Source organism: Euprymna scolopes, chromosome 10, assembly GCF_053919585.1.
Source record: "Euprymna scolopes isolate OS-2025 chromosome 10, ASM5391958v1, whole genome shotgun sequence".
NCBI classification, from domain to species: Eukaryota; Metazoa; Mollusca; class Cephalopoda; order Sepiida; family Sepiolidae; genus Euprymna; species Euprymna scolopes.
Window position 1 is genome coordinate 38,721,089 of NC_136491.1, and position 12,844 is coordinate 38,733,932.

Genomic DNA, 12,844 nt, shown 5'->3' on the forward strand with positions numbered 1-12,844 from the left:
ATTTTAAGAAAATATGAGTTGAAAAAGCATTTTCATTCACTATTAGAAGATTTGTCAGTAAAAAAAACATTCGCCAAAAAGATAAGCGGTTTTTAAATTTTATTTTTACTCGCAATGTAGATCCCTGCATACTTCTTTTCAAGTTAACTCTTATGTAGTTTTGATTACAATAGATCTGAATGAATGAACCTTGTAAGGGAGGGGGCACTAAGCATTGCCTGTTAATAATGAATTTTTTTGGTTTCTTTTTATAACATGCTACATTTCTCTCTTGCGGTTAGAAATAGCAGGGATTTTTTTTCTTTTTTTCAACATCAGACTAAAAGAATCGTAATGAAGGAATCGGAAAATAAAGGTATTTTTTAACGATGCGATTCTGATTCCGATACCTCACAAAATACACGATTCTTACGATTAACGATTCCGATTCCGATTAATCATCCCACCACTAGTTTCAGGTTTAGCTTTGATTAGCAGGAAAACTAAAGATTGAATGAGGAATCTTTTGGTTATAGTCAGCTAACATGCTTCCTAATTTCCGGCATAGCATTATCAGATGACAAGGCAAATCCGTTTTTGCCTTTTTTTTTCTCTCACACTTGTATCTCCCCTATGCATTGCTCTTCTTTTTTTTTTTTTTTTTTTTTTTTTTTATTACATTTCAACAATCTTTCTTTATTTAATAATCATTGAAAAAATTTTTTGGTCTTATTTTAATTAAGAATTATTGAAATTAGTTTGTCATTTTTAGGTTTTTGGGTTTTTTTAAAAGAATTATTGAAGACACTTTATTTAACTATTTTGGGAATATTATGTATTGAATACATTTTTTATGTTCAAAATTGTGTTTTTTATACTTTCATAAAAACATTTGATATAAATTCAAATAAAAAAAAATCTATTTTTAAAATGAAAAAAAAAAATTTATTTTTATAATTTCATAAACATATTTCATAAAAATTTTTAAAAAAATAAAAACTTATTTTTTTAAATTTTGTTCTTAAAAATTCAAATAAAGACTAATTGTGTTATTTTTATTTGTATAATTTTAATTTTTGTTGGATATTTTTCAATAATGTCCTTTTCTTCTATTTTATTTCAATAAATCGCTTCACAATAGAAATACTGAAAGAACTGACTTGCCTTGTCCGGTAGCGCTACAGCAGAAGTTAGAAAGTATGTTAGTTGACTATAACCAATGTTTTATTCATTTCTGTCTTGCCCATATTATATATTTTATAATATGCAGTTTTTGCAGTCTAATGGTGTACTTAACTTTATTGAATGATAGGGAAGGAGAGGAACAGGTAAAATAACAATTGTGACACATTCAGTGTTCGCCTCAGAATCAGTGAGTATCCCTGCCAACTCTTGCTCTTCACCTCAAACCTCATATTCCTATTTCTATGTCTTTTTTAATGTCTACAATTTTGAGATTATGAATAGCGTCTTTTTCATTGATGTAAAATGTGAATGCAGATACCACAATAATGATGTAACTCGTTTGATCCAAATGAAATAGTTATCCAAGTACCCTAATTAATGTAGGAATTATTGTTTATAGTTTGTTTTGTTTGATCCCCTGACAAAAGGAGAGTGAACCTGTAAATTCACCCTTGTTCGTTCATCTGTCTGCACTTCTCTCAATAATTACGCTTTCGAATTTTTTGAAATTTTGCACAAACATTAAACATGATATGAGTAAAAAAGTAACAGAACAGATTTTATGGGGAAAACTCCAGTTGCTCCCTTAGGGAGTGCCGTTTGGGTTAAAATCGCTAAAATTAACACTTTTGTACTTATATAAAAAAAATTGATGCCTTGGATTTTTATAAAACTTTCTGAAAAGTTGTAACTAACTGATTTCTACATAATTTTGTTGTCTATACTTGGCGATAACTCTTGGGTGTGCCTCAGGGGCTCTTTTAGAGCTAATAAAAGCACTGCATTTTTGTGACTATTTTACCATATTTGTCCCAAATTTTCTGTGTATGTCTATTTAGCAGTTTTGTATGGTGCTGAACTCAAATTTAAATATATTAAGGCCTTGGACTTTTGGGGCTAAATGAGGGAGGGGGCAAATGATGGACTTAGTCATTTTTTTTTTTTGCATGGTGCAGAACTCAAATTTATATATGTTGAGGCCTAAAACTGCACCGTTTGTTCATTTTCACCAGGATTTGACATCCCTTGGGGGTTAAATGAGGAGGGGTGCAATGCTGAACTAAGTCATTTTTTTTTTTCATGCCTCATTCACTGCGCATTCACGGGGGACCATGCATGCTTCACTTGTATTTTTCAGAAATCACTTCCTAACATTCTGGAGGGAGGACGTCCATCGTATCACACACATTCATTAATGTTTTTTTTTTTTTGTTTTTTTTTTCCTTTTTTTCTTGAATAAAGTTGTTGTCTTTATTGTTTTTTGTATTTACCTGTGTTTTTTTTTTTTTTTTTTTTTTTTTTTCAGATATCGATTGGTTCCATATGGAAATCATTCCTATCTTGAATCCCTTACAGATAAAAGCAAAGAGTTGCCACTTTATGGTTCGGGGGGATTTCGATTCTTTTGGGATACCAAGTAAGAAGGAAATTTTTTTTTTTTTTTTTGATGTTATTTATTTCTTTCATTCATTTTAAACTCTTTCAGGGTAAAATATAGCCATGTTAAAGTCAATAAACTTATATTATTTTGGCTTCTGCTTTCTGTTTAGCGGAAGTCATATCTGTGTATATGAAGGAAAAGTTCCTTCCAATTAATGTTTGTTTAATTCCAGTTTAATTTTAAAACTTTACATAAAAAATAGTTTTTATTTTGAAGTGGTGCTCCTTTTTCGGAATGAATTTATTAATAAAATGCGTTATAATGAAAAAATATTTTTTTTAATCTTTATTTTATTTTTTATTATTTTTTTTCAAAATGGTTCTATATATTTTAAAAGTTTACATAAAAAATATTCCTGAAAAAAAAATTACTTGCAGGTGACTAATTCCTGAAAAAATTGGCTTTAATCTACCGCCGCTAGAGAAACTTGCAGATGATTATAAAAGTTTCTTTCACGTGTCCCTACCAATCAAACTTGCATGAAAAAAAAATTAAAGAATTTTGGAATTCTGAATCCCGATTTTATTAGAATATTTATATAAAATAAAAATGTAAAATATTTTATTTTAATTATTGGAATTGTGATTAGTAATTTCTACATTTTTATTTATTTGTGGACTATTATTTTTTAATTCAATTTTCACCCCAAACAAAGCACAGTGCCACTTTGAGGTAGGGGGCTACTATCGGGGACATAAGTTGCAGGGGTATTATGAAGGGAGATGAGCAGCAAGATGTCTGTTCACATTACACTTGAACTTCTGCATGTCAGTACAGTTGGGAACGCAGAATCCCAGAAGGGAGTTCCAAAGTCTAGCAGTTCTGGGCAAGAAACTAGAAGGCTTTCTTACCCCTAGGGATCTCTACTGTGAAGGGGTGGGATTTAGCTGCTTGTTGGGTTTGTCGAGGGTATTCACATCGAGGGGATACAAGTGCTTGTAGTTCATCAGAGCATTCACCATTAAATCCTCATCTTTCTGGTTGTTTCATGAAATTTCAGCCAATTATTCCTCTGGCCTTCGTCAGATTCTTAACCATGACAGGATATGAATGCTGAATCTTCAACTGTATCTTCAGTAATTAGTGCCTTCTGGTGAAGGGCAGAGGAATAGTTGGCCGAAACATTGAAACAATTATAAAGATGGGGATAATAGTCTGCAAATAAATAAAACATTGTGAAACAATTATAAAGATGGGGATAATAGTCTGCAAATAAATAAAACATTGTGAAACAATTATAAAGATGGGGATAATAGTCCGCAAATAAATAAAAAAAAATATATATATACAAATTACTCCTCAAGAATTCCAATAATTAAAACCTACCATTTGGTACGAATCCGACAATGGAAGATCAGATAACAAAAATCTTGGATTTATAAGATCAAAAAATCCAACCTTGATCGCCCTGCATAATGCAGTGGATAGACGTTGAATCTCTACGGTTCCAGGTGAGCATTGTCTGAAGATAGCGGTTTCAATCCTACCTAAAGCCAGCCAGAGGGTTACTTGGCCAAAACATGGTTTAGACGACAGCAACTATGGAAGGCAGTAATTGCTGACGATACAGTTAAAGATTCAGCATTCTTATCTTGTTGCGGTTAATAACCTGATGAAGGCCAGAGAAATAGTTGGCCGAAATATCATGAAACAACAACCAAAAAGATGAGAATAATAGTTCGCAAATAAATAAATGAAAATGTAAAATATTTTATTTTAGCAAAAAAATCTGAAAAAAAAAACCCAAATAATCTTATTAAATTCGCAATTATAAGAAAACTGAAAACCAATTGCATAAACATTAATCAGAAGGAACTTTTCAGTGATATACACCAGCATAACTTCCGCTAAACAGAAAGCGGAAATTAAAATGACACAAGTTTATTGAATTTAACGTATAGTGGAAATGTACATTGCTTAGATGCTTCAGTGATGTTGTGTATTTAAGATTGTTAATGTTTTCTGGCTTTGCAATATCCAGCACTTTCACCCAGATAGTAATCTCTTCCTATCTTTTCATCGGAGCTTCATAACCATAGCAATTTTGTTAGGATCCATCGCTTATGTTGAAAGCTTTCGTTAGACACACATGCACACATTTTGCTTTTTATGTATTAGACTAGCTTGGGTGCCCGGGTGTGTGGAGGTGTGTGTAAGGGTGTTAGTTGAGCAAAAAAAAAAAAGTGGTAGTAGGCAGACAGGCTCAAACCCGTAACACTAAGGAGAAAAAGGTTAAAAAGAAAAAAAAAACAATAACGTCTTAGCCGATGTCTCCATGGCAAAACTGGAAGTCATGAACGTTGAAATTAAGACTAGTCAATCGAAAGGATAACTTGCAAAAATGTGTGCAAAAACAAGCAACCCCTCATTGTAGAAAACTAGCCAGTTGAGGGTGACAGAATTAATGTTTTTGGCCAATTTTTCGATATATCATCCAAAAGATCGAGGTTTAAAACGATACCAGTTTCCTTACGTTCCGATGCATTTGTCAAAAGTTTTTAGCAGACATAGGAACACACACACACACACACACACACAGATTTTTGCCCTTTATATTATAGACTAACGGGAGTGCCCGATGTTGCACGGGTGTTTCGAGGTGTAAAAGAAGAAAAAACGTTTTGGTCGGGAGGTAGGCTCGAATCTGGAACCTTAAGGCGGAAAAGAAAGTGTGACACGTTACCGCGAAACTAAGCGAGCTGTGAAGTGAGAATGGTTAAAATTAAACGATTAAAAAAGCAGGTTCTTAAGTGAACGTCAACGTCTACTTTTCTAGGTCAAACATCACGCCACAGAAAAATGAAATCACAGCAAATTTTGTAACATAAAATTTTGTAACATAAAATTTTGTAACATAAAAGTCGCTTAAATAAAAGATAGATGACCTCGTTTCGTAAACTGGAGATATCATAATCTATGAAGTATATAAAAAAAATTGTAAGACGTGGTAACCTCCCCAAGCGCCCTTCCGAAAAAGCCTTTGCCGGACATACAAAAAAATGCAGAAACAAACACACATTTTCGCTTTTATATAATAGATTATTGGTCAACCGTCTTGTCTCATGGCAGATTCCGATTATCTGATGTCTCTAGTTCGGCTTCCATAGATAGACTCTTCTGAAAACTTCTGCTCTCTCTCAGCTCGACAAAACATTGTCATTCGTTATCTAGACTTGTACCTTTAACTGGTATCGTATTTTTTTTTTTTTTTTTTTTTTTGTTCAACCTCAAATGTCACCAATCTTTGATTCAACCCTGGGAATGATTCTGCCTTGCAGAATCATTTCCAGGCCATCATGACATGTACTCAGTGTAACCCTTGTCAAAATTCACATTAGCTCACTTACTCTCTATTGACACAGGACGCCTTCATTATGTTACAATCTATTATCTAACTTATCATAGCATTGCTTCAATATGACTGTTTAAATCTTTTAGTATTTGAAAGGTTTTTGTGTTGATTATTTTTACTTTGATTTTCATCAGGTTTGATCAAGCAATGGTTGCCTTCCTGGAATGCCTTCAAGAGGTAAATGCTTTTCATTCTTTGAATATTTGCTATTTGTTTTGGCTGTTATTCTCCTAACAATATATAACAGTATATATGCAATGTAAGGACCACGCTATCGCCGGAATCGTCTGAAAGGTATTGACATTTGTTTGCTATCATTGATTTATGAAACATTTAATTAAATATTTATCTTGCTTTGAACAAAAACATCATTAAAAAATCATAAAATGAAAAAAAAATCATTTAAAGAATCTACTTTTGTTTATCAGTTTGTTATTAAAAAAAAAAAAATGTAAAGACCACGCTATTCACCTTGCAATTTTTTTTCTTGATTTGAATTTTCTAAATTTCATAAAAATTGTCCAATAATTATTCAAAAATATTTTCATTTTTCAATTAATTTTCTATTGAAAAACTTGCCAACATTTGCAAAATTTAAAAAAAAAAAAATCAAATTTTCATTTGACACTTACCAGCATTTTCTGTAGACTGTTCAGATGATTCCAACGAAAGCACATACTTATACCACAGAAATATCAAATATTTTTGGTCCCACGATTTATCGGAGAGGGACTTATGTTTTAAGTGGCATCCGTGCATCCGACCATGTGTCCGTTAGTCCGGACGATTGCCAGATAATCGTTCATTAATTGTTCCTGAAATTTTGCCAAAAATTGTATTTAATTAAATAGATGTGCACAGTAAAAAAAATTTTTTTTTGCAAAAATTCTCGTTGCGTCAGGGACTCCAGGGATCCAAAATGCCTCTAAATGGCCAAAAATTACTCTTTTGCCCCATAACTTTTGATCCATCCATTAGATTTTCCTGACACTTGGCCATATGTGGAGGCCATGGTTCGTAATATGAATTCACTATGGGTGACCCTGGTTCGCATCACACAGGGCTAAAAAAAAACATCTTTTTGGAGTTCTTTTTCCATATTACTCAAAACCTTGATATGTATGTCTATATAATGGTTTTCCATGGTGCTGAATTCAAATATAGATGTCTTAAGGCGTGAAACTGAACCGTTTGTTCATTTTCACTGGGATTCAGCATTCCCAGGAGCTCAAAAGGGGTCACAAATGCCCCCAAATTGCAAAAAATGACACTTTTTACCCCATAACTTTTGCCCCATCCATTAGATTTTTCTGAAACTTGGCAAAAATGTGAAAGCAACATTGGCTCTTCACACTTCTCACATTCATTATTTCTTTTTCGGCATCATCTCGCATGCAGCCCCAGAGGGGAACCATGCATACGCGGCTTGTTTTTTCTAAATAGATTTTTCTTTTAAAATCATGAAAAAGTAAAATTCAGTCGTTCTTGTCCAGAATTACCTTTTATATTAATAAAAATAAAGGAAAATCTGTATGCTGTGTGTGTGTACCTGTGATCCAAAAATTATGTAAATTGATAAAGTAGTTTTATTTTTAAACAATGGAAATTCCTAGGCATTACAACATCAATCTCAAGTTTGAATTATTGTAGACTTATCTCACTTTGTTTTTTAGATTGCTTTCAAATTGTTGAACAAGACTGCCACTCTTCTGTTATTCATGAAATTTGATTTTTTTATTTTAAATAAAACTACTTGTGATCAATTTGTGAGTTTTTGGAATATAATATATATAAAGTCAGATATTTTTTTTTTTTTTTTTTTTTTTTTTTAATATTGGGGAAATAATATATTTAATATTGGAATATAATATATTTAAGTCATAGATTTTTTTTTTTTTGTTGTTTTTTAAGATTGGGGAAATTCTGAACAATAACCAATATTTTTTAAATATCATCTATTTCTTTAATTATGCATAAATACCAACTTATTTTCATTTGTTACTCTCTTCTTTCAAATTTCATTTCCATTTCTTATCAAATTTGACGAAATGGAAGTGGATTTATATTATTTTCAGACATTTACAAGTGACTCATAAAAAGCTAGTTTCTAAAACCTTACTTGCAACTCAATTGTTACAAATCTGACACTGAATCTTGCAAACAATTGCTGATTTAATCTGATTCTTGACTTATGGGCTTGGGAATTGGCTAAATAAAGCTTCAAATAAAATGCTGATTTAAAACAAAAAAATACTTTTATTCCTGAGAAAATTCTTTTTGGGCTTAGAAAATGTTTCACAGACTATTGGGAACTATGCAAAATAACGATCGTGCTATTGTCATAATTTTCCGAGTAGTTTATGTAAAATGTTGAGCTAAATAAATTACAGCACCAAAGAAAACATTTATTTGCTATTATTGGTGCATTATAAGGAAAAAAAAGTAATTAAATCCTTAAGAGAAAAATACTTGTCCTCGAAGGTCGTACATCTAAACAATATAACATAAATGTGGGAGTACTTCAGGGGTCTATCCTTGGACCTCTATTATCCTGATATTCATAAATGACCTCCCTGATAAAATTGTTTCGGAGATGGGTATATTTGCGGATGACACCACTCTCTATAACAGATATGAGGGGAAAACAAATGAACACATATCCAATGAAGTGGCAGAAACACTAGAAGATGACCTCCAATCTGTAGTGTAACGGGGACAAAAATGGATGGTCACATTCAATGCTGCTAAGACTAAGCTTGTTTCCTTCAATAACTACAAGAAGCCTTCTCTACCACGAATAGCAATGGCCAAGAACACATTGCCTGAAAGTACTTCTTTTAAACTCCTCGGCCTAACGTTTACAGGGAATATGAACTGGAATAGGTACATTGAGAGTATTGCCAAGGCTGCTGCAAGGAAGGTTGGCTCCCTCTACCGTGCTAGAAAACTACTTACGCCTGAAAGTATCCTGTACCTCTATAAGGCCACCATTCGCCCATGTATGGAGTACTGTTGTCATATCTGCTGCTTATCTCTCGCTCCTGGACAGGGTTCAAAAGAGAGTCGCCAACCTGATAAGTCCTGAACTGTCATCTAGGAATGGTGAATGCTCTGACGAACTGCAAACACTTGTACCTCCCCGACGTGACTACTCCCGACAAACCCAACAAGCTACTAAGTCCCATCCCTTTACAGTAGAGATCCCTAGGTGCAAGAAAGCCTTTTACTCCAATAGTTTCTTCCCCAGAACTGCAAGTCTTTGAAATTCTCTTCCAGGATTCTGCTTTCCCAACTGTACTGATATGCAGAAGTTCAAGTGTAATGTGAACAAACATCTTTCTACTCATCTCCCTTCATGATGCCCCTGCAAATTAAGTCCCTGATAATAACCCCTGCTTCAAAGTGACACGGTGCCTTGTTTGGGGTGAAAATTGAATAAAACTTAAAAAATAAGTGAATAAATAAAAATTTTCTTTATTTGAACCATTTTTTAAAAAATTTAATTTATTTACTGAGTTTGTTTTTCTAAAAAAAAAAATATTTATTCATTAAACTTACCTTACAATGAGTGTTTTTTTTTTGGTTTGGTTTTTTTTTTTTCCATAATTTTAAATTTAAGTTTCGTAAAAATTACCCAATAAATAATGTATTTTCTTCATAACAACAAAAAGTATGTTTTCATTTTTTTTTTTTTTTTTTTTAATGATTATTCATTGCATTATCTTCGTAATAACAAAAATAATATAGTTTCCATTGAAAAAAGTTGGTCAGTGTTTACAAAAAAAAAAAAGAAATCACAACTTTCATTCTGTTCCTTCCAACATTTTACATAAATTGCGGAAAAACTTCCAATGATAGCACATTCCTTATTCTGAAAAAGTACCAACTATTGGTACATTACCTAAATGACTCATATTTAATATTGTCTATCTTAAAGAACTAAAGATGAAAATGTTCTTGAAGATTCTTTTCTTAGGAAGCTGGTCTATTCGTGAAGGATTATTCCCTTAAAAATTGCTTTTGATTCTGTCGTCTCAATGAGATTTTTGTGCCCAAAAGGACATTATATTCCAGAAATCTTAAGAGCAACTGGATTCCTTTCAAATGTAACATTTCAACTAATCAATCAACTTTTTTTATTTCTCATATGGTGCTCTAGTTGACCATATCATCTGTTAATCACATCATACTGCATCTGATGTAACATTAAAAAAAAAAAAAAATGTCTTTATACATATGCGCATGGGTTTATACATGCTTGTCATTTGCACGCTTTCCGCTTTTTTTCAGGGTCGCTGTCTCATCTAGTGTTTGTTGCATGATTTGATTCATCTTCCTCTTTTTTTCTGGTCGTGATTTGTCATCAGTGTTGCTAGAAGAATAAAACTTCTTTCATGCAAGAAAAGACACAATGAGACGTTTGTTGAGTTTTCTTCAAGGTTTTTATTTGGAGAAAATGGATTTAGGAAAGAGAGAGAAAGGCTAATGTTATCTTAATAGTTATTTACTTTTTAAACGTAAAAGAAATGAGTGGGGCTCCATATATGCTTTTTTTTGTGTGGCATCGTTTCATTTCTAAAAATGACATTTTTTTAACAGGCAAACATACTGACAATTATTTTTTATATCCTTTCAGTTCAAAGAAGAAGTTGAGAAAGGTGATCCCAGTTTTTGTTTGCCTTACAAAATGGAAAAGGGAAGAATTGAAGATGTCAGTACAGACACATCATATTCCATCAAGTAAGTAAAAATATTTTAACATTTCTCTTTATATCTGAGCATATATAAATGAGCAAGAAAACATGAGGGAAATAATCTAAAGGTGTGTGGCAGTGTGAGGCAGAAATGGTTGCCCTAATTTCAAAGGTTAAAAAAAAAATTTTTTTAAAAATAAACATGATCAGAAGAGAATAAAAGGCAACTGATAAAAGGAAATATTTTTCGATAATCACTAAAAATTCAAAAACCGCAAGGGAAATAACTCATATTTGTTATTGATTATGAAGAGTTGTCTGTCTTACTATTTTATATTTTTCCGGCATTTGTCCAGAACTCTTCCCATCCGTCCACAAACACACACACTAGGAAAAAATAAAAATAAAGAAAAAATTTTTTATGATTTATGTATCGATGACGGAAAGAAAATATCGTATACCAAAAATCACATAAAATGAGTAGTTATATTTTTTATTTATTTATTTTTTTTTTTCTTTTTGAGATTTTATGTTAATGACTTTCTAAAGATTGACAAAAATTTAAATTATTTGAAGTTATCTTCCTTGTTCCTTCCATCTTTTCAAGATGGCATCGCAAGATTGTCACTTATCATTAAGTCATAAAATTTGATTTTCTTATTTAAAAATAATATTACTTGATCAATTTATGTGATTTTTGGCATATAATTTTTTTTTTTTTTTTTTGTCACAGGTGCATACATCGTACAAATTTTTTTTTATTTTTGTTCTTACCTGGAGAGGAGTTCTGAACAAGCACCCTTTTCCAATATTGTTTTTAAGTTTACAAAAACATGCAAACAAAAACTAGATTGAATTTAGTGCATCCCGGGTGACACCGGATAGGTACAGCGCGTTTATAAATAAGTACATGACAAACATTTGTGGTTCAAGTTGTTTCAACGGACATGTGTAAGGTAAATCCGTGTTTTCATGTGCAACGTATGGGAGACTGCTGTCTTGAAGCTATGTGTTCTGTAGCTGGTGCTAGGGCATGTTTTTGTTTAAAGCACATTTGTTTAAAGTTAGAAACTGAACATCAAATTGGATTTCAATCCAGTTCATGATGCAACACTGCATCATTACAACCGACTCACGATTTTTAAGTAACTCTTCCACAAATGGGGGTCCAGGATATGACCTTAAACTATATCCAATGGTGAGGCTCTAGTTTGTGGGCTTTGGGGAGTGTGGAGCTACCGCTTAATTACCATTGCTCCCAGGTCCACTCTGACCCAGAGTGGTAGTACCTGTTAGGGTCCTAACTATGGGTGAAAAAGAAACCGATTTGAAAAAAAAAAAAAAATGTATTAAAAAAATTTTTCTTCAAAATTACTAGATTTGGCATTAAATAACCTGAAAAGGGTTGATATGCCATAAAACAACCAACCAATCCACAACAAATGATCTCCATATCAGGTTATGGAAAGTTGTTACCTGAAACCGAAAATAATTGGCATTGAAAACTCAAAAGTGGTTGTCTGAGAACTTTGACTACTTCACAAGTTCCTCTTACTTGCCTGATTGCAGCGCCATGTTCAGGTGTCTCAAAAGTCAGTTTGAAGACTCCACATGCTTTAAGTTAAGGTCCTTGTCTGAAAGCAATGGTGGAGGTTTGGAGCAACTTTTTTTTTTTTATATTCAGCAAAATATCTTGTAAGAGACACCCTTTGAATTTTTAGAATACATCAATTATTGGTCGAAATGATGTTTTTTTTCTTTCATTTTCCAAAGAGTATTGAATTTATCCTGAACACCAATATATTATATTAGTGTTGGGATGATTAATCAGAATCGGAAAAATTTGTTCCTATTTTCTAATGTCAAAAACATTTCTTTTGTCTTTTTAATTTGATTTTGTTTTAAGCAAAATCTTCTACTGCTGGAAGTAATAAATATTTATTGATTTTAAACTATGAATAAAACTACAATCGATAGATCAATCCCCCCCCCCACACACACACACACACAGAAGCGTATTTTTACATTTGAGAAAATATCTACACATTTAACATGTTTTTACGGTAATCGGGGAAAAAATAACAGCTTTATAAAAATAACAACTCTATGAAAATAACAGCTCTATAAAAATAACTCTATAATTAAACATTAAGACATCTATAAAGAATCGGAATCTGTAATTGTATCAGAATC

At 32.1% G+C, this 12,844-nt stretch overlaps 1 protein-coding gene across 1 annotated transcript in view; it reads left to right on the forward strand.

Moving 5' to 3' along the window:
• The window catches only part of LOC145285925 (beclin-1-like), a 51,677-nt gene that overhangs the window by 37,739 nt on the left and 1,094 nt on the right, over positions 1-12,844 (forward strand). Inside the window, exons 12-14 of the mRNA XM_080134426.1 lie at positions 2,471-2,581; positions 6,092-6,134; positions 10,594-10,697. Coding sequence (XP_079990552.1) covers positions 2,471-2,581; positions 6,092-6,134; positions 10,594-10,697 — 258 coding nt within the window. The remainder of the gene's footprint in view (positions 1-2,470; positions 2,582-6,091; positions 6,135-10,593; positions 10,698-12,844) is intronic.